At 53.4% G+C, this 22,835-nt stretch overlaps 2 protein-coding genes and 1 long non-coding RNA gene across 6 annotated transcripts in view; 1 reads left to right on the top strand and 2 right to left on the bottom strand.

The window, feature by feature from the left end:
• The window catches only part of TMEM63A (transmembrane protein 63A), a 30,762-nt gene extending 13,542 nt beyond the window's left edge, over positions 1–17,220 (bottom strand). Inside the window, exons 1-12 of one of the 4 annotated variants that reach the window (XM_010992552.3) lie at positions 17,075–17,220; positions 13,657–13,832; positions 11,854–12,214; positions 9,319–9,398; positions 7,435–7,498; positions 6,452–6,489; positions 4,448–4,590; positions 3,655–3,706; positions 3,167–3,275; positions 2,498–2,568; positions 427–507; positions 42–165 (exon numbers count right to left, since the gene is read on the bottom strand). In XM_010992552.3, the coding sequence (XP_010990854.2) occupies positions 42–165; positions 427–507; positions 2,498–2,568; positions 3,167–3,275; positions 3,655–3,706; positions 4,448–4,590; positions 6,452–6,489; positions 7,435–7,498; positions 9,319–9,398; positions 11,854–12,039 (948 nt within the window). In that variant the 5' untranslated portion in view covers positions 12,040–12,214; positions 13,657–13,832; positions 17,075–17,220. Of the gene's footprint in view, positions 1–41; positions 166–426; positions 508–2,497; positions 2,569–3,166; positions 3,276–3,654; positions 3,707–4,447; positions 4,591–6,451; positions 6,490–7,434; positions 7,499–9,318; positions 9,399–11,853; positions 12,215–13,656; positions 13,833–15,624; positions 16,505–17,074 lie in introns of those variants that run through there. The other 3 variants (XM_010992559.3, XM_010992567.3, XM_064477260.1) reach the window with 3 other exon arrangements.
• Positions 17,221–17,370: 150 nt separating this feature from the next.
• LOC135318794 (uncharacterized) lies at positions 17,371–20,260 on the top strand. The gene is made up of 4 exons (XR_010377154.1): positions 17,371–18,634; positions 19,430–19,668; positions 19,770–19,875; positions 20,164–20,260. It is a non-coding gene; the product is annotated as an uncharacterized LOC135318794 (long non-coding RNA).
• LOC105100259 (left-right determination factor 2) lies at positions 19,482–22,431 on the bottom strand. The gene is made up of 4 exons (XM_031438455.2): positions 22,182–22,431; positions 20,638–20,884; positions 20,171–20,413; positions 19,482–19,845 (listed from the first exon to the last, which is right to left on the bottom strand). The coding sequence occupies exons 1-4, from the start codon at positions 22,429–22,431 to the stop codon at positions 19,482–19,484; spliced, it is 1,104 nt and encodes a 367-aa protein (XP_031294315.1).
• Between the last annotated feature and the right edge of the window lie 404 nt (positions 22,432–22,835).

Genomic DNA, 22,835 nt, shown 5'->3' with positions numbered 1-22,835 from the left:
GGGCCCAGCGCCACACCCCCAGCCCAAGCGTGGGCCCTCACCCACTCACACCCCTGTACTTCGCAGCAGCAGTACTGGCCACAGGGCTTGGGGTTGATGAGGGTCCGCTGGCCTGTCTTCACCTGCAGGTTTGTGTAATAGGTCAGGCTTTTCTCAGTCTTTTTTCTGCAGGAAGAACAAACTTCAGGCTCACAAACCTGTAAAACGACTCACAGTCTCCACACCCACTGTCAACTGTTGGTCACCAGAACCAGGAGCTCAGCTTTCTAAACAAGAAAAGAGAGGGGCAGGGCCAACCTCCTCCCTTCCCCACTGGGGGATCCAAGGTCAGCAAAGAAGGAGGGTGAGAGTCTCAGAAGGGGAAGGGGTCAGAAAGCTGCAGGCCAGCTTAACCCAGGCACACCTGGCCTGCCAGCCCTCCCTTACCTCTCCTGGCACAGGTAAATCAGCTTGGCCACGTGGTAGCACAGCTGGACCTCCACCACTTCACATGTGGGATATGCATCCCTGTGCCCGGGGTGGGCCGGAGGCAAAAAATGGCGGTTAGAAACAAGAACCACCCCTCTGGGGAAGGGGAGACCCCCAAGCCTCCAAGCATGGCAGAGCAATCACGCAGCTCATTTCTGCGCCAGAGGAGGCCTCTTTCCTCTTTGTCTTTTACCAAAGAGGGAGATTTTGAAATATAATACAAAGAGGTCTCTTTTAATAGCATGAAAGTAACTGCCTGAAACTGACAAGCTTATATCCACTTGGCTTTAAATCAGTTGGCACTTTTCCAGGGGAAAAAAAAATCAACACTATTCATTACCTCTTCTACCCACCCAAAGGAATAAATGTATTGTTTGCTCTAGGTCATATCTACTGTGGACCATCACTGAAATCCTATTCAGTTTGTGACCCTTTTGAAGAGCACAGACCTTTTAGGTCTGATGAAATCAAAGAGCCCTCCGCCCAGAAAATGTTTACACAGGCATCAACATAGTAAAATACTATAAGTATGCTGTATGTATACTTACTATTGGCCAGGTACTGATAGAGCATTAAGTTATCTAATCCTCATCATAACCTGTGAGGTTTTGTCCCCATTTTACAGATGAGGAAAATAAGAGTCAGAGAGCTAAAATAACTTGCACCCAAGGTCACACAGCCAGTGAGCGTCTGAGCCAGGATGTGAATGCAGGCGGCCCAGCTCCAGGGCCCATGCCTGTAGCCACCATATGATGCTCCCTCACATACAAAAATCATTCCTGGACTGTGTAAATCCCCGCCTATTGCATGCCAGGCACTGGGGATGGAGTGTGGATACGTTTACATTTTAGTGAGAGAGACAGTAGAGAAACGTCAGACATTCAATTGGTCAGTAGAACAATTTCAGGTCCCCAAACGAGCTTTAAGGAAGAGACCAAACGTGTAAGCATTTGCTGCAAGGCAAATTCACACATTCACCCCCACACAGCGCAGCAGTGTTCACTAAAAGGGCCTCCTAAAATAGGGGAAAGTGTGATTCAGTGTCTGTATGGGAACGAGGGGATTTTCTTTTTTTTTTTAAAGATTACACACTAAGTGGAGCTACTGTTTCCAAATGTTGCCTAGTAGGCAACTTTGGGGGGCTGTTTAAGGAATAGGGAAAAAAATTTTCCAGTATCCAGTGTTTACACATAAAAGAATATTTCTAAAATACCTGGAGTTTCTGAAAGAGGAGTTAGTCAATAAATTTTAAACATTCATTTTACAATTCTGTTTATACTGATAATTTGCTTAGCAAGTGTTCTTCATAAATAGCACAAAGTTATGCTGTAGTCAACCCCCAGCTCATACAAATTAATGATGACTGTTGCTGAATTGATGAGAAATGAATACAGACTCCTACCTGAAACCTCAGGTCCCCAGCCCAGGGTCCGGGGCCTTCCGCCCTGCTCTCCCTCCACCATCCCCTTTCCTGATACTCCACACGACAATCCTGCATTCATGGCACCACACACACAATTTCCTTTTTGTGGGAAAGCCCCTCCTCCAGCCTCCACTTGCAGGAATCCCTGGTACAGGTGCTCAGTAAAGGTTTCTGGAAAGGAGGTTCTGCCAGGAAAGCTTAGACTCGCTAAGCAGTGAGTGAGTTCTGGGAGGACAGGGCTCCAGACAGGGTGCTCACTCAAGAGACAGCTGCTGAATGGATGGATGAACCCATGACTACACAGCCTCCCATCTGAGACTGCTCTCTCTCAGGTATCTCTTACTCTGCAAAGCTGACGCTGAGAAGCCCAGGGTGAATCCCTTTCTTTTCCCATGAGTTCTCAAGATGTTTATCTGCCCCTACACCCTGGCCTGGGCTCTGCCCGCACACAGCAGAGCTCCGTGGCTGGGCCAGGTCCTGCTAGGATCTCTGTGGGTGCCCAAGAGAAGGCAGAGTGCTCATGTAAGGTGTCTGTCCCGCCTAGAAGGGGCTTGCTCAGTCCCTGCTCTCCCACCGGAAGTGGCTCGCAGAAATTGTCCTGCTCACCGGAAGTGGCTCTCTACCATCTCCTTCTTGGCATTTCTGGGGAGTCCTGTGATGAACAGGGTCCGCCTCACCTGCCAGAGAAACACACCAGGGAGAAAAGTCACCAGGGCAAGCCAGTCTGCGGGGGAATCCAGGTTTTCCACCCCATTCAAGCCCCACCCCAAAGAAAACAGAGGGGACTTGGGCAATGCAGGTACTCTACTTCCTGGCCTGATCGAGCCCTCAAGCCTACTATTTACACGGTATTGTCTTCTAGGCTGTCAAGAACACATTTCCAAAGAAATTTCTATAAGCCTCCTTGGCATGACCAAGAAAGAACCTAGAGAGGGGAAGTGACTTAAAGTAGGTCACAAATGAGCAGATCAGAGGCCCCAGGCCTGGAACCATGTAACAGAAACTCCCCCTCCTCTTGTCAAGCTGTGGGTTGCTGATCTCAATCCAAACTTCTTGGAAGTTACTTAGAATCAGTAAGCCCAAACCCCACAAGTATAAAAGCTAGTTGGCAAAACATGAGGAAAATATCCAAATCCTAATGCAATCTGTCAGAAAAAAAATTTCCTCCTTATGCTCACTGCCGTCATGGTCCTGGAGAATAAGCCTGGTGCCATTCCACTCCGGCTCCCACCTGAGACCCTCCCCAGCACACGCCCACCCCCCAGCCTCACTCACCAGGCTCTCCTCTTTGTACTTGATGGACTGGGTGTGGTGCCGCATGAAGACTATAGTGAGGATGAGGTAAATGATGGCGAAGATGGTGTGCAGCCAAAGGAGGTCATTGCTGGGGGGGAGAGGGACGGCAGGTGCCATCAGGGCTGGGCTCCCAGGCAGGTTACCCTCATGGCACTGAGCTGAAGGCCAATGGCTTCTTCACAACAGGCTCCTCTGACAGAGGTCACATGGCCACTGTCCCTTTAGAGAGGGCACTGTCCTGACAAATGAACCCCAGACCCAGAGGGCCCTCCATATGTCCTAAAACCCATGGCAACACAACAGCTGCCCGGGGCATAGCCATACTCACAGCCCAGCAACAGGCACTAGCTGCAAAGAGGCTTTCAGACATTAGCCTGCTTGCTCTGGCTGCTACCCTGGGCTCCAGAATCTGCCTTCTCCTTGGGCTCAGCCATCAGCACCCTCATGCCCTCCCACCTCAAACTCACTCAGTCTGTAGGTTCGCGATTGTCGTCCTCCCAAAACTGTAAGGGTCTTTATCTGCAGAGAAGCACAGATACTCAGTGCCAAGGTCACACTAGGGAAGAGGGGGTGGGCAAAAGCAGCCTTGGTTTGTGGAGCTCTGAGGAGGAGCAAAAGACATCTGGACCAGTCAGAGGACAGGGACCCTGGCCCTGCCTTTCCAGAGCTACACCAGCCATGGCCTTTGCTCTACTCCAAGCTGCTCTCTGACAGCTTCTTCTCAACCTATCATATGCGTAAAGTCACAATTTGAATTCATCTTGCTTTGAGATTCTTATGGCATTCCTTGAGAAATCCAGAAACATCCTAAGCTGTTTCCAAAACCAAGGCTGGGAATCACTGAGCATAAGAAGTGGATTCATGGTGGTATTTTGGATGCCAGATTCCTGTGGGTGCTTGGAAATATAATTCTCCTTTCGGATTTTCACTTTGAGCATCACAAACATCTTCTGGATTCACTAATTGTGGCCTCCTGATCTGGGTGGGGGCAGGAACCTGTACATCCTCTGAAAGCCCCTGATTTAATAAATGTTGGTGTCTTCCTCCTACATAGACCTCAGGGGCCCCAGCTCTTGGCCCGGGTTTGGGGTGGATTCTTCTCCAGATCTTTAATCAGATGAAGAAGTTCAAAAAGTCACCCTGAGACCTTCTCACACCTGAATTTAAGCATGAATCCTGGGGTTCTAATCCTTCAAAGCTCCTCTCCCCAGGGCTGCCGCTCTGCCCGGGCCCAACTCAGGTACGATGAGGAGACCTTACCCAGCAAGTCCCCCGAGAGGTTGACGGGCAGGATGACACACAGCGACAAGAGGCTGACCACCGTCAGCAGGAAGATGATATGCCTCTGGAAGGACAGGTAGTGGATGGCATCCTCCCCACACCACTCCAGGATGTGGTCATCACTGGCCAAGACACACACATGGAATCCTAATGAGTGGTGGTAACAGGCTGGCCCTTGGGGTCTTGCACGGGTTATCTCATTTAATCCTCATGACTGTCCTGCCAAGTAGGTTCCAATTTTATCTCCATTTTTTTTCCACACATGAGGGAACAGAGGTACATAAAAATTACATTAACACTTACAATCACCCAGCTTGTAATAGCAGGGCTATGACATGAACTCCAGAGTCTGCCCTCTCAGCCCGCACCCCATACTCCTGGACAAAGACACCTGCCACTGCTCCATTTTATGGCTCTAGAAGCATTTGTGTCCATGTTTGTGTGGGGAGGTGTGTCCATAAATTATCCCACAGCCCTTTTTTGCTTCGATGAACAAGCAAAGCTACTGATGAGAGGGCTTCTGGGAACCTCCTGAGCAAAGCTGCACCGTGTCCAGGCTCACGGCCCCCACTCTCTCTCCCAGCTTGCCCGAGTGGCCTGAGTCCCAACCAGCAGCACCATGGAGAGTGGCTGAGCAGAGGAAAACCTACCAAGGGCATCTTTCAGAGGTAGGGTTAGTGTTGACTTAACATTTCTTCTTATTGATTCTTCTCTGCATGTGAGGGATTCTTTGCACAGAGTACGAATTACTTCCAATATCAGGAGGAAATGAACCCTACTGACATGATTTTATGGTGGGCAGGGATGGGTGAGGTTGGCAAATCCAGTTCTCCCACCTCTGTCCCCTCCTCCCTCCCAGAAACCCCTCCTGCTTCCTCCGGCTCCAGAGCAGAGTTCACTGGCTTTTTCTACACAGACTGCCTCCTGCCAGTTCCCCTGGGAACAACTCTTACCAACTGTGACTGTTTACAAGGTGTTCTCACACATATTAATTTATTCGAATTAGACAGAGCAGGTGTTATCCTCGGCCCCTCTTTATAGCTGGGAAAACTGTGGTTCAGAGGCCTTACCCAGTGTCTCATAACCACCACATTTCATCGACTCTAAGATGTCCTTCTCATATTTCAACACCTCTGAAATGGGGTGCACCCTGTGATCATGGCTGATTATAGCATAAGAGGCAGCACTTTCTCATTCTTGGCGCTGTGTAAAGTAACGTGCGTCTTACAACGGTGGCTTCTCAGAGCCGATGTGCTCTCGCGCTGCCACCACATGCGAGGTGACTAACTGGCTCATAACCACCAAGCACCTCTTTCAGGACTTCTCTTGAAGGGGAAATTTTGGGGGGCTTTTTTGTTTTTGGTTTTGGTTTTTCAGTTTTATTAGGTTAGAACTGTTACAATTTGACTGCACATATACAATATATTGCATGTAAATAAATACATATACACAGTATACAGCACATTTTAAAAATTTACATATATGTACTGTCTATTGCTTCTAAGAATGTTTAGAGCTTTAGCTTTTGAAACTTTCATAGTTATCAAACGAATAAAGCCAACCACAAAATAAGAATTAATTCAAAAAGATACATACACCCAAGGGGCCCAAGTTTGGGGGGAAAAAAAACTCTTAACCAAATAAGCTGAATATATTAAGCAATCATTATTTCTCTACTTTTCACTAATTCAAAGACATATGAAGTTGCCTAGAAGAGCTTCCAATCAAATATATCAGAGCTAAATAGTAAGTAGATATAATTCTTGCCTAAAGCAAAAAATTAGCTTTAATTAGCCTGCACAGGGGCTGCCTGAGAGCTACCTTTATTCTCAGCCCCCATATAATGCTTTGGGCCTTAACTGAAAAGTATCTAAGAGACTCCAGCTCAGGACCAGGCATCTTGGCTCTTTCCTCCTGACTGGCCAAACACCCAAACAAACCCACCCACACAAAGCCTCCCCGCAGCCACCATGCTGTACTCACTGCAGGCGGAAGATCGCAGTCAGCCAGGGGCAGCATCCCTGAAAACGGAGAACAGGGAGTAGCGTCCAATAATCTTTGCTTTTTGGAGGCAGATACAATCATCTTTGACATTAAATAACCACCTAATCTTTTGTTTCATAAAAACAGTGCTTTTGTCCCAAATTCAGCAAGCCACCCTCTAGTCCCAAACATGACAGAGTCTGTGTGCTTCCAGTCCTTCGGAACATGCATCCTATGCCCGAAACTCTCCTGAAAACCCCCCAAGTTTTGACAGTTTTGAGGAATTATACAGGCTCCTGGGTCAAATCGTGAAACCTGTATCGAGAGCTGATGAAAATTCAGGACCACTCTGGAGAAGCTGACGAGGGCTTCTGTTTGTTTCAGAATGACTGAATGAGGTGCGGGACAAAAGTCAGGAAACATGCCCACTCGTTAGACAGCTCCCTGGAGTGGGATCTAGAGAGGGAAAGGGTGTCGTAGGTCTTACTGTCCATCTCATCTCTTACACTTAAGACCCCACAAAGCTGGACTGTCACCCGGCTGGGAAAGACAAATATTTGTTCATCATTCATTCGACACTTACTTAGCACCTACTGGGTGTCAGGAGGTGGGGAACGGGGCTGGATAAGACATGGTTCCTGCCCACAGCTGGCTCATAAGCCAGCAAGCAAGTCAATAATTAACTGCCACACAAAGCTGTAAGTGTGATAACACAGACAAGTGCAGTAACCCTCTGCCTGAGACTTAATCAAGTCTCAAGATCCTGGGTCATCCAGCTTCCACCTTCCCTGTGGTATTTCTCAAGTTCAGGTGCCTTCATCAAAGCAGAGAAGAGTTCTCACCAGTATTTGCCAGTCAAGGTCAAGGGTACAAAGTTAGCAGCTAAAGAGGAGCACAGCCACCCTCTCCCCCCAGTTCATCACTGCCAGTCCCTGCGACCCCCTCCCCACAGCCACAGCCACAACTGCCCCTTCGATACCAACCAGCTCGCTTTCAAAGTCCTGCTGCCCTGAAGAGGAGGACGACAACCTCTGGAATCTGGACTCACTAGAAACACAAAAGGAAAGAATGGCAGATAATTCTTTTAAAAAGTCTGAAAGCTTATGTCCAGCATCCTAGAGCTCAGGACCAAAGCTACTAGCCCTCAGTGGCTGGGACAAAACATAAGTCACCCTGTGAAAAATACAGGCAAGAGCAATGAGCATTCCAAGGTACGGCGAGACATAAAACTCTGTCACATGGATGAATAACAGGGTCAGAGCATCAGTGGACCATCCTGTGCCCCTGAACCTCAGCACCATGACTGGTCTACCTAAAGTGACTTCAAAGTGTTGCCTGTTTACAATATATTCCCCAACATAGCAACTAAAACTTGGAATAAATACTGTATTTTATCAAATCTAAGACACCACTGAATGTAAGGGGCACAATTATTTTTATGAACCACTAGGGGAAAGAAAAAAATGCTGTCAATTAAACTATGACCACCAATGATAATAAGCAGCCCCCAATTTCACAGATGAGAAAATGTCACTGTGCATTTTAGAGTTGATGAACTGGGGCAATTTACGCTGTGGCATTTTAATCAGACCCTTTTTTCTAAGTAACCCTGCGAATCTGAGGGGTCTGCAGTGTGCTGTTTTTCTTCTATTTTCCTACTCCTGGCTCCACCACCCCATTTCTAATGGCATAAGGCCTGGTGAAACTTAACTGTCAAAGTCCTTCCAGACAACTGTGCCATTTGACCTTCATGGTAACCCTACAGGGAAGAAAGGACAGAAGGAAACAATCCAACAAGTTGGGGGTCTTGACCAAGATCACACAGCCATGGAAGTGGGGGTGTCTCCTGACTTCCAAGTGCTCTATTCTGTGGAGTACTCAGCCCTCCTAGAGGTGAATGTGCCGAAAATGCACCAGGTGTTTCAGAAGTTTCCCCCTAACAGTCCAAGGCTTGCACACAGCTGAAGCAAGAGGCCCCACCACCTTACCCCCAGGTTAACATCTGGGGCTTTCACAAACACCAGAGTAGAGACTGTGAGGAAAGAAGGTGCATTTAAAGCCACCCCCTTGCCCCGCCCGCATTGACCACATTTCAGCATGAGAGCTGTCTGTGGGGCAAGAGTGGGGATCTGCCTGGGGAGCCCCTGGGAGGCTCAGGCGGGGCAGCCCAGGCCAGTCCGTGTTTCCCCACTCGCTTCCTATTGCTGCGTCTGACACAAGATCCTGGGGTGTGCGACAGCCAGCCAGAGCTGGAAATTCTAGTTGTGCAGATCTGGAACTCATTTCCCCCTTCAGGATACATGCACAGAGAGCTGGCAGGTCCTGGGTGGAGGTGGAAGGAACTGAGTCCTGGCCAAGGCAGTCTGTGCTCTGTAACAGGCTATCGAAGCCGGCTGATTATGGCCACCAGTTGACCATGACCCAGAGGATGGGGACAGCTCCCCTATGGCCCTGCTGCCCTTCTCAGTCTACCTTGCCTCATCCCCAGACCCAAACTAATTGATTTCAAAGAAGATACACCTGAAAATGTTCAAGGCAAGAAAGGCAGCCCTCGTATCTAAGGGAACTAGATTTCCTCTGCAGCCTGAAGCAGCAGGCTCATGGCCACAGCCAGCCCCAAGCCCCGAGGGAGAGCCGGCATGTGGGCCTTGGTTTTCTCACTGCCACAAAGAAGGTAACGAGACTAACCTCATGTGTCTGTGGTGAGGAGCAGAGAGAACAGTTTCGGGGCCAGGCCTGGCAGATACACCAATGAACAAAACTAACACCAGCATCATGTGTGGGCTGTGCCTGGTGGGCTTCACAATCCCCAGCCCAGCCCCTCCCTCTCTGCCTCTCTCACACACTCAGAGTGATGGGTCTCTTACCTGTCTGCTTCTGACACCAGGGCAATGCGGCCATAATCCCAGAATCTTCTTCTTATGATGGAAAACACCAATATTAAAAACTACAAGTAGAAAAGAAACCAAGTAAAAGCATACTGGATGGCTTCTGATTAGGAGAGACAGCTGTCTCAGGGGCCAAGCCCACCTGCTTAGACTCAGTGGGCTAGAAGAACCAGAGAGGGCACCGAGCTCAGGTGTGGCTCAGGGCCACACAGCTTGAGGGCTCGATGCTGTGCGCACCTTCTTCCCCAGCTCCAGTCCCCTGTGCCCAAGTCACGAAGGCTGTCGATGCTGGCACTGAGCTTGCCCTGGCACCTTCCTAGTCGGGCACAAGGGTCCTGCTCTTAAGGCAGCGTTAACAGCCACATTCTTCCTCTGCCTGGTCTGGCTTCAGGGGCCCCTGAGCAGGAAAGCGAGGTCTGGCTTCACGGCAGCCCCGGGGAACAGCTCCCTTCTTTACTTCACATAGAATTTCACTTTTAACTACAGAACCAAGGTAGCAGAGCCCCTGCCCCCACCCCAGGCCAAGCCAGCAGCAGTCAGATCTTCACCTTGAGTTTGGTTCTCTTAAAGACAAGCTCTGGGGACACCTGGCATAGAGCATGTGGGGACAATGCCCCCCGCCCCCAGTGGTCTGAGGCTCTGGCTGGCTCGGCTGCCGCAAGCTGGGCCCTGAGCAGGCCCACGTGCCTGACAGCAACGCAAGGGGCTGGACTCAAGTTTCTCTAACCCCCTTTCAGCTCTAAAAATCTGTTGATTCTAGATGTCTCCTCCCTCCCTAAGTGTCCACCTTTGCAGGCCCTGCTCCTGCCTCTCTCCTCCCTGGACAGGCTCCTTCCCTTCAAGGTTCAGGGAGGTAGAGAGACGAGTTTTAAGCATATACCTGGCTTCCCTGGTCAGGAACTGGGGTTTTAATTGCGGATTTTTGACCCCAGAGGGGCTGAGTTCCAAAAGAATTTTCTCAAGATGAATCTGGAAGTAGGTGATATATTTTCAAGGGCAGGTGAGTCCTGTTGTCTGGCAAACATAAAGGCTGCCCAGCAGTCCCCTCCGCCCTGGCTGCTGCTTCCTTGGCTTGTGTGGTGTGGACATGTCCCATGTGTTCATGTTCTCTAGGCCCCTCTGGCTCTTATGTGAGCACCCTCACACCCCCATAACTTCCTGCAATAAAAATCCACCCCCACCAGCACACTCCACTGGAGAGCGACGCTCTCTTCTCAACCAACCCTGTTCCAGACAAACCCACCCCAGCCTGCCTCTCCAGACTTCTCTCCTTGGCCCAGACTCTCCCTTCTCTGAGGACAACACTAGATCACAGTTCCAGGACCACCCACCTCCATTAATCCCACCGACCCTCAAATCCACCACCACACTCCTGCCTATTCCCGCCTCTCAACCAAGGCTGGTAGATATGACTGATCTCAACCTACAAATGGGTTTTGGCTCCAAGACATGGGTTATCTGGCACTTAAAGAGCCCTTTTCCACAAAAGCATCATGAGTAGCACCCAGATTCCCACATCTGCTCATAAAGAACCAACATTGTAGCAAAACTCTAATGCAACCATTTAGACCTTAATCCTTGACCCCAGGGAGGAAAATGGAAAGAGGGGTGAAAAACCCCTTCCCCCCTTCCTAGGAACATTTTTCCTGTAAGCAAACTTATGTTTGATATCTGTCTCCTTCAAGGACTGGGGCCCTCAGGCCACACTAACTCCCCTCCCCTAGACCCCCACCCAAGACTAACCTCTGGCCCAAAGCAGCCCAAGGGGTCTACCCCTTCCGCCCCCTCTTACCCCGTTTACTCAGATGGTCTCCGCTACATGTGAGGGGATGGTGTCGAGAGGGACCGACCATTCCACGGGCACTTGTGAAAAGCAGGTGCCCCTGGGCCCCAGTAAATGTCACCTAGCCAAGTTTGAGCCAGTCTAGAGGAGAAAATGGCATATTCCAAATTGGGGGGGGATCTTTGGGAACAAGAAGGTCAACATTTAAAAAAAGCCACCTGTGAGGATCAGCCCTGATAAGGTGTCCTTGCCTTCCCCGTTTTCTCCACGTCCGATCCTCCAAAAGCCCCAGGGACCCCAGTGGAGAACAAGGGGTAACATTTATAAACTGGGATTTGCAACTGTTCTAATTCTCATCCAAACCGTCCATTCACATCGCTTATCCCTGTGGACTGGCCCTTCCCAGGGGCCTTAGACCCACAACGGGCTGATAACTCGGCGATGACAATAATAATCAAAGGAACAGCGACATGTGCTCTTTCCATACATCACCTTGTTCAGTCTTCTCCAAGACTCTCCAAGGTAAGAATTATCACCTTCATTTAACAGAGCAAAAACCTGAGCAAGCTATGTAATGTGCCCAAGGTCACAGAGCTGGGAAGTAGCAGAGCTGGGATTTAAACCCAGGTAAGTCTGGCTCCTCACCTGAGTTTCCCAGAAAGCCCAGAGCCGGGGGGTGGGGAGGGGGGTTAAACATACAAATAACTGACATGATTCACAAGGAGTCTCACCAGGAAGAAGCTGACGTCTATGAGCAGGACGGTGGGGATGCCACCGAAGGTGACCCCCTGGAGCACGGTGCTGTTTTTGGCTGAGTTGTAGCAGTAGGAGTCATTGGGCTGGTCCCCGATGCCCAGCTGCTCACGGATGGACACCTCCCTGGATTGCCACAGCTCCAGGAACGGGGAGTTGGTCATCGTGCCTGTCCTCCCTGGAGAATGGGACTGGGCAGAGGGTCAGGGCTCCAACTCTCCTGTGGTTCCCCAGCCAGCACTGGCAGAGCCAAAGGCCTCCTGGGTGTCTCCTCCAGGGGCTGGTGGGGCACAGGGATCGAGGAGAGGCAGGCACTGGACCCTGCATGCCGGGCAGATTCTGCAGAGAATAGCTCCATTGTGGGAACGGCCCCGAGGCCCAGATGGATGGGGTGGGTGGCTCACCCAGGACACAGCTGGAAGCCTCCCCAGAGGAGGGTGAAAAGGAGGAAAGGGAAGGATGGGAGCTGCTGCAGTGCCTGCCTAAGGGGTGCCAGGTTCCCCCAGCCTCAGGGGCTGCTGCCAGTAGGTCATTCCTGTGGGAGCCCCTGGGAGACCTGGGGCACAGGCAGGGGAGACGAAGGCAGGGCAGAGGAATCAGCAGAGGAGGAGGAAGGGCATCTGAGTGGGCAACAACTGCTGATCCATCTGAGCCACAGACAAGAGTTTATGGGATGTCAGGCTGGGGCCTCCGAGGCAGGCCCACTCCATACATGTGGAAACCGAGGCTCAGAAGCTTGAGATTTCCATTAAGATTAGGGAGCTGACTAGGGCGGAATTAGGTCTCAGACCCAGGCTCCTGGGTCCCAGATGCCAGTTCTCTTTCCACTACACCACACCCCCCTGCAGCTGGCTAACACACACACGTTCGTTTAGTGAGGGGTGAAAGCCGGGAAGGGGCAGCAGAGATGAGGAGACAGAGAAGGCAAAGGGGGGTGGTCTAGGGCGAGGAGGAGGAGGGGGTCCCAGGCCTCCTCAGGAACCCCTCGGTCACCCATCACATGTCCCTGGAAAGCTCCCCTGGCTCCGCCCTCTCATCCCTGTTCTCCTGGGTCCTTTTAGTCTTACTGGAAGGTTCAGCATTTCCAAAGCAAATATTGTTCCAGGCTGGCTGTTGACCTTTCCTTTCTGAGGCTCCTGGCAGCCCAAGTGAAACTAATGGAAATCTCCAGTGTCTGTCTCCTAACACCAAAGGCCCCAGAGTTGGTGCCCAAGTTCTCGCCTGCTTTTCACACTTGTCTGTGGCTGAAGAGCCTGGAAAAATGCTAGTACCCCCTTCCTCTCAAGGTCCCATCACCTTAAATCTGGTTAAACGAGATTCCCAGAGGACTTTGGCTAAGTCTGATTTTTTTGTTAGAGACAAAAATCTTGGGGACGAGAAGAAAAGGTATAGAGAACAAAGAGAGATTTGGCCTGCCAGGTAATACTGGTGGGTGTGTGTTGGGGAAAGGTGATTCCCAATTCTGGCCCCTGGGATTGCTGGGGACCATCTCACACACACATGACAGGACGTGCAGGAAGAGTGGGCGGTGGGAGGTCCAAGGGCTTGGGAGGATCCCCCAGAAGGCCAAGTCACTTTCTCATCCCTGTAGAGACTTGGCAATGGCTGGAGGGTGTGATGCCAGAGACATGGAGTTGGTGGCTCTGCCCAGTCAGGAAAGCTGCCTCTGGAGACAGATGGTCTTAGCTTCCGTCTTTTAAACTCCACCCAGTGGCACCACCCCAACAGAATGTGCAGCCTGACGCTGACTGGAAACTTCTGCTTCCTGTCCCCACACTTACCAGATGCCAGGAGAAGGAAGGATGGAGGATGAGTCCCTTGGAGAGGTCCTCAGTTGGCACTGGCTCTGGCAAAGGCAGTGGCAGCCCTGGCCACCTCCCGAGCTGCCTCAGGCCCACCACTCATTTCCTGCCGAGCTTTCCTGATTAGGGTCATGGGGCACCAGACTTCCCTGAATCTGAGGGAACACAGATGGTCAGAGTCACGTGGGGGTGGCCCTCTTCCAGCTCAGGAGTTCTGGCCTGAAGCCCTTCAGCACACTTCCCCTGCGCTCACACTTGCCCCAGTGTCCCTGAACTCAAAAGCTCATACGGAGCCTCTGGTTCTTCCCAATAGGCTCCCTCCTGTCCTGGCTCTCTCCCCAGACTCCCAGAACTCGGGAAGGTTCACTCCTCTGTGCAGCCCTGCTCCTCTCTGCTCTCTCCTCCCCAGCATCCCCTGAGGCTCCAGCCTCTCCCCTCCTCTCCAATGGCTCGAGGCCCCACTGGGGTCAGGACAGAGGTCCTTCCCCACAGAAGCACTGGTGGCTGTGGGCTCCTGGTCAGACCGAGTCCCAGACCTCATACAGGCCCCAGGGGTAGCTGCTGCTGGGAAGGCTTCCCATGGTCCCCCAAGGGCTAGCATCAGGAAAAAGGAATGCAGTGGAACAAACAAGGAAGGCTTGAAAAGTGAAGTGCTAAGAAAAAAATCCCCATAAAATGCTCACAGAGGGCGCCTTGTCCCTGGAACAGGGTGGCTGCTATGGTGGTGCCGGGGGCGGGATGACCCTCACTGACACAGCTTTGTGCCAAGTTTTGGGAGAGCAGAGACTCCACGGGAGGCAGGTACCTATGGCTCCTCCTCCTCCATCAGTCTCAGTCACACCTCTAAGTCAAACAGGCTCCCCTGGGTGGTTTTACACAGTTTGATAAGAAGGACTCAGTTTCGTCAGCCAGCAAACACTACCAGCCTGGGATGGAACCTCAGAGCTCCCAAGAGGTGGCCTGTCCAGTCTGCCCCCTCAAGGTAAGGTGCCCAGGTGAGGGCATGCTTTGGGGGCCCACAATTGCTCTCAGACCTTTTGGCTTAGTTGTAGACTGTCCCTGCCTGTTACACATGTGAAGTCCAGGTTCTGCTGAACCACCACGGTCCCTCTAGGACCAGGCCCTCTGCACCTTCCCAAACAGGCAGACTCTGAGAGGACAGCTAAGAGCACACCCACCACAGGGCGGCCCTGCCAGGCTCCGGAGGAGCGGGAGGAGGAGAGAAGGGGACTCAGCTGGCGGTGACCAGGAGAGAGCTGGCGCAGTGGGCGAAAGACTGACAGTGGGCAGGGGTCAAACCAGCAAGTAGGCCCTGTGGCCACAGGCGCCCTGCCCAGCCTGTACATTTGGCAACACTGAGTCATTCCATATTGTCAGATATGCAAATGCGAGTGCCTAGTCTTATCCATGCCTCCCAGAGAAATTTCTGCTCATCATCTCATTCCTCAGGCCAAGACTCAGAAGACAAGAAAGCCGAGAATTACTCCTAAGGCCCAGTGGTCAGGTGAGCAGTAGCTGACTCAAGCCCCAACTCAAAGTTCAGCCCACATATATCCCAGAGTCTGGTTGTGGTCAGTGGGACAGAGGACTAAATCCAACAGCTGGTCTCAAAATTACCAAAGAAGTCAATCACCAATGCTAACCCCCTTCCCACCCGAGCTGGGAGCAAGGACTGGCCCCTGAAGAGCTCTATGTAGCACACCTGAAGATCTTTATGCCTCCCTGGCAGAAATGCCAGCAGAACGCTGCAAGAAGTGTGTAAGCAAATTCAGTGTATTTTTATCATCACCAGATCTTCCGGCTTTGTCACTGGGATAGCAAGACTGCAAGCAGCTCTAGACCTCCTGCCACAGAAGCTAACTCTGATGTTCTCGATGCAGAAGAAGGTCTCAAACTCCTCCTTAAAACCCCACCAAGCAGGGCCCAGGAACCTGAACAACCATTTACCTCCACAGACACCAGCCCTGCAGCGCCAAGGAAAGTGCACAGCGTCTGGTCCCGGGGGAGGCAGTGCACCTGGCAGGCACCTGAGCAGGCTTTGGAGTTAGGATCTCAGCACCACGCAGTTTAGACAAGTGGCTTAACCGCTCCATGCCTTGGCTTCCTTCTCCGTGAAACCAGGACAATGATGTTTCTCCTGTACAGCTGGTGGGAGGCATACCTCCAAGACAATGCCCATAAAGCACTTTGCCCAGGGCATAACCCTAGTGGGCACTCAAAACTTGTCTGCTGTTAAGTCATCTCTCCAAACAATGGGAAACACAAGATATCCATCTGATATCTTCCCTGTTAGAGCCCAGTGAACAGCTAAGAGAGACCTTTGCCCACAAACTAAACAAACAGGAGCGTCTGCAAAGGGAAAAGGAGCCTCTGCTGTATATACACACCTCAAGGCAGTCAGACTCAGGACTCTCTGATCCGTGTCGGAGGACGGGACGAAGACAGTGGGGTATACGGGAGGGATAAGGGGGGGATGTGGGTTGTTTCTGCAGTAAGGGATTACCTGGAGTCTTTCCTCATCCCCAGTGACTGTCCATGACTCTACAGGAGCCAGGGCCTGAGAAAGACCCCAGGATGCCTCCCCTTGCATGCACTGGGTCTGGACTGGTGAGCACAATCCACTGGCTTAACTTCAAACCCTCAACACTGTTGGGGCTGGGACTCAGCCACACAACTTCAGGGTGCAAGGAAGCTGGGGGTTCATTTTGCATACTACGCTGAGGATTCGCTCTTAAAGACACCACCTGCGCTGAAAGACGGAGGCCAACCCAGGGTCTCAGGTAGCCATGCTTATCAGGCACTGGAATCTCTGCGGTTTCGGTTTCTCAGCAAAGTTCTCCTCACCCTCCCTTCCCCTCCCCAAACCCCCAGCTTCCTACCTTAGGACTCCACCGGGGCTGCAGTGAGTGGTCACTGAAGGACAGCCCCAAGGTGCTTTCTACTTTCCCAGCAGCAGGGGACTCAGATGCCCTGCCCTTTCACAGGCCTGCCTCGCTTACCTCGCCTAGTTGGAGAGAGCCCCTAGCTGCGCTCCTAGTTAGGCTGAGAGGCCGACTCCAGCTGACAAATCCCCAGAGGGAGAGACAGGGAAATGGGAGGGATCCGCCGTAAAAGCGAAAAGCTGAAGCCTTGGAGAGAGAAGTCCGGAAAAGCCGCCGGGAAGCTGGGAAAGGCGCGGGGCTAGAATGGGGATGCGCGGTCTGCGCGGCCCAAGGAAGGACCCTCTCCTCTCACCCACCGCCGTCGCCCCTGCTGGGGAGTGGGGGCTGCGGAGACCGGAGGGCCGCGCCCCGGAACCGGACACTTGGCAAGGCATTCTGGTGTAGCCCCCAGGTCCTGCGCGTCCCGGGAAAGACGGAGGACAACATTCCCCCTCCTCAACGCCCCTTCCCTTTACCTGCGGCGGCGGCGCGGCGGCCCGGCGCGGTCCGGGGAAGTTGTCTGGTTCCACCTGGCCGGGCGGGGCGGCGTCCCGACCACTTAAAAGTTACAAAGTGAAACTCTGGCTCCTCCTGCACATGCGCAGAGCTGCGTCCACCGCTTGCCCAATTTGCTCTTCGCCCACGGGGACGTCTCCCCCGCCCCTGCGGCCGCGTTCCGCGTCCGGGGCCACCCACCCCTCGGCGTTGTCCGCCCAGCCCTGGCCCCAGGACTGCCGCTCAGCTAGCGCATCTCCTCCCGGCGGTCTGCAGGCCCCGGCCCCGCCAGCTCACGTCCTGGGACCGAGGAGGGGGCCGCCAGGGCCAATTCTTCTCACCAGCACCCGGCTCGCCCCCTTCCCCGGGTCCCTCTGGAAACCCCGGGCCAAGCACCGGGTGGTCTTGGCCCGGGGACACACGCTGAGAGCATCGGCAAACGTTTTTGATTGTCGTCGTATTGCAGAGAATTTCCTTGACCGGCTCTTAGGCCCGCCCGGGGGAATGGGAGGATGGAAAGCTCGGCTGGACTCAGCCCGCGCCTCGGCTCCACGCAGTCAGCGGTCACCCAGCGCCGGCTGCGAAGGGCCGCGGCTCCCCCACCACTCTGAGCAGCGGGGCGCTGAAAGCCCTGGTGCGGCGGGGACGGTCCTACTTTGGCCCCAAACGGAGGTTGCAGTGTTTCCAGCGGCCTCCTGGGGCCAAGGCAGGTACTGCTAGCACCTGGATCGCCAGGGGCACGGATCTAGCCCAGCTCACTGAGCGCGGCGTCTCCCCGGGCTGGATCCAAAGTGTTTCCTTTGAGGTGGTGACCTCTGCAACTGAACTGTAAGCTCCCCAAGGGCGCTAGCGTGTGCGCTAGGCAGGACGCAGGACGAGGTTCAGTGAGGACCGCGCCCCCAATGAAACCGAAGAGCACTACCTGCTGCGGCAAACAGCCGTCCTCCACCGGCCTCGGTTTCCCCATCTGCAACACGAGAGGGCTGGAACAAAGCTTCCTCTCAGGTCCCTTTCAGCGCTAAATCTAAATCCTGAACAGCTCTTCACGCCGCACGTGTACAGCTTTGCAGGTTCCCCACCTCTTCACGTCTTGGCTTTCACCTTTTATTGTGATGATGAAAGTCTTCTCCTTGCCTCCCTCCCCACAGCTCCAGCACCAGCCTGTGGCTCTCCGGAGAGGAGTGGAGGTGGTGGGGTGGGGGCTGTCTCCTGCTTCTCTGACAGTTCTTTTCTATCCCAGAAGGGCTTCCTCCTTCTCCCCCACCTGCAGCCTCGTGTTATTTCCCAGAATTTGCTCCTGGCCCCTGTGCTCAGCCCAGCCCTTGTCTTTTCAGGAAAGTTCCCGGTCAGCTCTCCTCTCCTGCTGCCTGCTGTTACCTCCCGCTGCCAAGGGCCGCACTCCCGACCTCCAGCAGGTTCCTGGGTGTGGCCACTGGACTTGCCCTTGGCTCCTCAAAATGACCCCACTCTTCCCCCCATACTCCCTACCTGCGTGTCTTTATTCCTTCCCTGCCTCAATGAATGGAACCACCCACTGCCTGGTATGTACAGTAGGGTCCAGGGAAGTGCAAGGTTCTAACCCCAGTGATTAGGTTGGTGGAGCCACTGACCAAAAAAAAAAAAAAGAGAGAGAGAGAGAGAAAAGTCAGGATCCTTGATTTCAGAGAGGGAAGGGATTTCTAAATTTGATTTTCAGTAGGTTATTTCAAAATCAAGAAAGAGCCAAGATAGATCAAAACATGAGTTCAGATAACCATAGCCACATTATGTATGTTAGGCAATTCAATCCTAGCATCCTGTATCACTTAACTGAGACCCTGAACAAGTCTTTTTTAGCTTTTTCCTTAGTTTTCTAATCTGGTTGACCTAATCTCTATAGAACTTTCTGTTCCTTCCCAATTTACAGTGTTCTGGGTAAAACAAAGAAATACAGGATAAAATGTGTTTTATTTGTTTCTTGCAAAATGCCCTTGTTATCTGAGTTGAGAACATACCACCCATACTTGACCCTAGGTTTTAAGCCTAGAATGGCAGCTGGATCTCCTGCCCATACCACAGAGCTCAGCCCAGATCCAGTGATAGGACGAGGAAACAATGACAAATTAGGATTTCCGCTCTTGGGTTATAAAACCTACACAGCTAAGTGCTTAGGATTCAGTGCAGTGAATAATGTCAAGAAGAGAGAAGACTGGGCAGGGGCTACCCATTGGCCAGGAAGTCCTGTTCCTGGGAAACAAAAATCAGGAGGTGAGCTAACTGGTCAGAAGAACTCAGTAGACAGCACAGAACATTTGCCATCAGCCGTTCAGTAATCCCCATCTCTTCTGGTGCCCTAGAACACTTCTGACACACACAGGAGCCAAGTCCCTTGATAGCTACACCCTGTGCCTATGGCTCCAGCTTCCTTGGCACGGGCGCCCCGTCCCAGGCACAGCTGCACTTCTGCACCCTCATGTTGGGCAGGCTGACTACCTGGGGCCTGCGCTTGCCTCCCTCCTCCATGCTGACAATCATGGGCAGCGAGGTCGTCTCTGAGGCGATGCACTGTCGCGGCCCCAGAAATGGCCACTTGAAGGTAAGGGACTCTGGGGGCTGCTGGCAGGTGCCCACACACTCATAGGCCAGGAAGCCTGGGGGCTCCAGGACCCAGTTCTCAGCCCACTTCAATCCCTGCAGGTCAATGTACATCTCCTGGCGGCAGCAGCGGGTGCCCTCAGTGATTGGCGCCTTAGGATCACAATTTCCGTGAGCTCTGTGGGGACAAGGAGAGGCAAAGGCAGAGGTCAGCTGGGAGGGCAGAGGTCAAGGGGCCCAGGGTGGGGTCCGGTGGGGCAGCTGGAGGGAGATTTATGATCCATCCCTCATAATGTTCCAAAATGCTGCATATTTGTGGTGAGGATGGATAACTAGAAATAACCCCAAAATAATCAGAACTGATACTATTCCTGAGAGGACGGAGAAATTTTATATATTTATCCATTTCCATAGCACCCTGAAACGTTACCCATTTCAAAATATGTTTAACTCCCCCATTTGCCTTATTATTCAGGTTGATTTGTTTGACCCACAGCACTTACCCGTAGTCCCTAAGGTCCAGGGTGTGCAGCTCCAGCTGGGGCTCCCCCTGCCCGGCGCCCGACGGCCCCTGGGAGGTGAAGCGGATCAGCCTGTGGGCGCTGGAGGCCAGCGGACCCAGGTGCTCCCGCTGCACCGACACCTGCAGAAGCAGCGGCTGCCGGGGCCTGTGCAGCTGCCGCCAGAAGTTCACTGCCTCGGTCACGTCCAAGGCCTTCCAGCCGCTCTCGTGGATGGACACCAGCCTGCGACACCAGAGACACAAGCTGGCGCTGAGAGCTGGGGACTGGGACGGCTCAGGACAGCCCCGGGAGTGCCTCTCCCACCCCCTGCCAGGTGGCCTCTACTACCCTGCTTCCCCACCCCCTCGCCCCCCTCGCTGGGCCCAATCTCCCTCCTCCCTCTTTCTCTCTTCTCCTCCCCTCTTCTCTCTCCTCCTCCCCCCACACCCCAGCCGCCACCTCCCCACCTGGAGTCGATGAGGGAGGTGCGGTTGGAGCTGTCGTCGCGGACGTGCAGCCACTGGACGGTGACCCGGGCACGGTCGCTGCCCGGAAAGAGCCGCTCGTGCTTGCGGAGCGCGGCCTTGGGGACCGGCTCCTGGAACAGGCGCAGCACCGCCTGCACCAGCTCGCTGTTGGGCGGCAGCCGCTGCTCCATGGCGAACACCAGCAGGTGTGTGGAGGCCTCAGATACCAGGAACCTGCCGGCCACCTCTGGGGACACGAACAGGGTCAGCAGGGCCCCCCCGGGAGCCAGCGGAGCTTGGAGGGTGCAGGGCCCAGAGCCAGTAAACAGGATTTCCCCAGTAATGCCCAGGGAGAGTTGTAGGCTGGGAAAATGGTGGACCAGGACAGAAAGAGACCACCACCACTCCTTGGGAAACTGTTAGGGGCAAGCCGGTTTCTAAAACCGACATTTGGAGTTGGGGTTTATAGTGGCCTCCACCCTCAGCTGGTAGTGGCAGATTCAGGATGCTGAGCAAGGGCTGGGGGTGAGGGTGGGCTTCAAGTGCAGACAACACACATGCAGACTTCTTTAGGCAAAGGAGCAGGAGTGGGGATGGACGGTGGGAGGCAGAGGACCCAGCCAGTGGAAACCTGTGGTCACCAGCTGAAATTGGTTTTTCCTAAGAGGCAGAAGAGCCCTGAATTTACTTTCATTTCCCTGATTGGTGAGGGGGGCTCATGCCCAAGAAATATCCTCCAAAGGAGGGCAAGGAGCAAGGGCCCTGTAAAATTTGTGGGGCTACTGAGTCTTGAGGGAGTGGTGAGGACAGGTAAACTCCCTCCTCAGAGGCACCAGGCAAATGTCCCCAACACCTGAGGTTCCAGGTTGGCAGCTTGATCACCTGACCAGCCAGCCACATGGCTGCCAGCAGTCACCCATGCTGAGGTGTTCAGAACCCATCTCCTCATCTCCCCAGGAACCCAGCCTGGTCTGTTTCTGGGCATCAAGGAGGTAGCCCCAGCCCCAGGGAGGTGAGAGGCAGCAACAGGATTCAGACCCGGTACCTTACATCTCACGTGCCACAACTCTGCGAAATAGTCAGAGCTAATTTAACCTCATCACCAGAAACGCAAACAGGCTAAGGTTGTTTAGCGACTTGTCCAAAGTAAAACAAGTATCATAGCTGAGAACTGAACCCAGAAGTCCTTTCTCTCTAAGGCAACACTCTCTGCTGAGGCTGGCCTCTTCGTCCACCAGCACAAAGTCCCTTGACACTCTGTCTCCCCTTCTCTAGTCTCCCCTCCTTCCACTTTGCTTCCCTACCCCATGATATCTGTTCTTGCCTTGGCTTTGGCAGCGGGTCCAACCTGGCACAGCTCCTCCTGGCCCCAAGATTGGAGGCCCTCAGTGCAGACAGAGACCAGGGGCCCAGGCCAGCCATCCTCACTGTCTGTGGTCCCCCATGGACCCTGGGCCCCCAGACACCTCCCAGAGCAGGCACATCCAGTCTTAGCCCTCCCCCCACCACGAGGACCAGGGTGCAGTGGGGAGGGAGGGCCTCACCTCGGAAGTTCTGGCTGAACCTCTTCCCCCGGGAGCGGGTCCTGTGGCTGCGCTGCAGCAGGGCCACGTACTGGGCCCTCACGTGGGCAGGGATGACCAGCCCCTCCATGTCGGCCTTGCCCAGGACAGGGACCTTGCTGAGGTGCAGCTGCTGCAGCAGACTGCTCAGGACCTGCTCCTCGGTCAGGGCCGCCCCGGGGCCGGCCAGGGGCAGCGCCCAGAGTGCCCAGCAGAGCCACAGGGGCTGCATGGTGCTGCTCAGGAGGAGGAGGAGGAGGAGGAGAGTGGATGTGACCCTGGAGGAGGCTCCAGGAAGGTCCCAGCTGGATGTGCTGAGAGCCAGGCTGGGCTGGCTTTATAGCCAGCCCTGGGCTGGGCCTGGGAGGCAGGCAGGGAGGGAGGGAGGTCACACCCCTTGGACCTCCTGGGAGCTCAGCAGCCAGACAGGTCCCTGAGCCCCAAGGAGGGGGATGTCTGGACTGTGGACAGATGCCTGTTGTTCTGGTCATGAGCCTCTCTACCTTGGCTTGGGGTGCCTGACCAGTTAAATAAAAAAGCTTGTTTCCTGAAGAAGAGGTAGGGATCTCATTCTCTGCTAGGTCTCCTGTCTCCTGTCAAAGAGCAAACTCCAGTCCCTGGTGTGTGGACCTAGAG

This window comes from Camelus dromedarius, chromosome 21 (genome assembly GCF_036321535.1).
Source record: "Camelus dromedarius isolate mCamDro1 chromosome 21, mCamDro1.pat, whole genome shotgun sequence".
NCBI lineage: Eukaryota > Metazoa > Chordata > Mammalia > Artiodactyla > Camelidae > Camelus > Camelus dromedarius.
The sequence above is the reverse complement of the archived record's forward strand: the minus strand, read 5'-3'. Positions and strand labels throughout refer to the sequence as shown.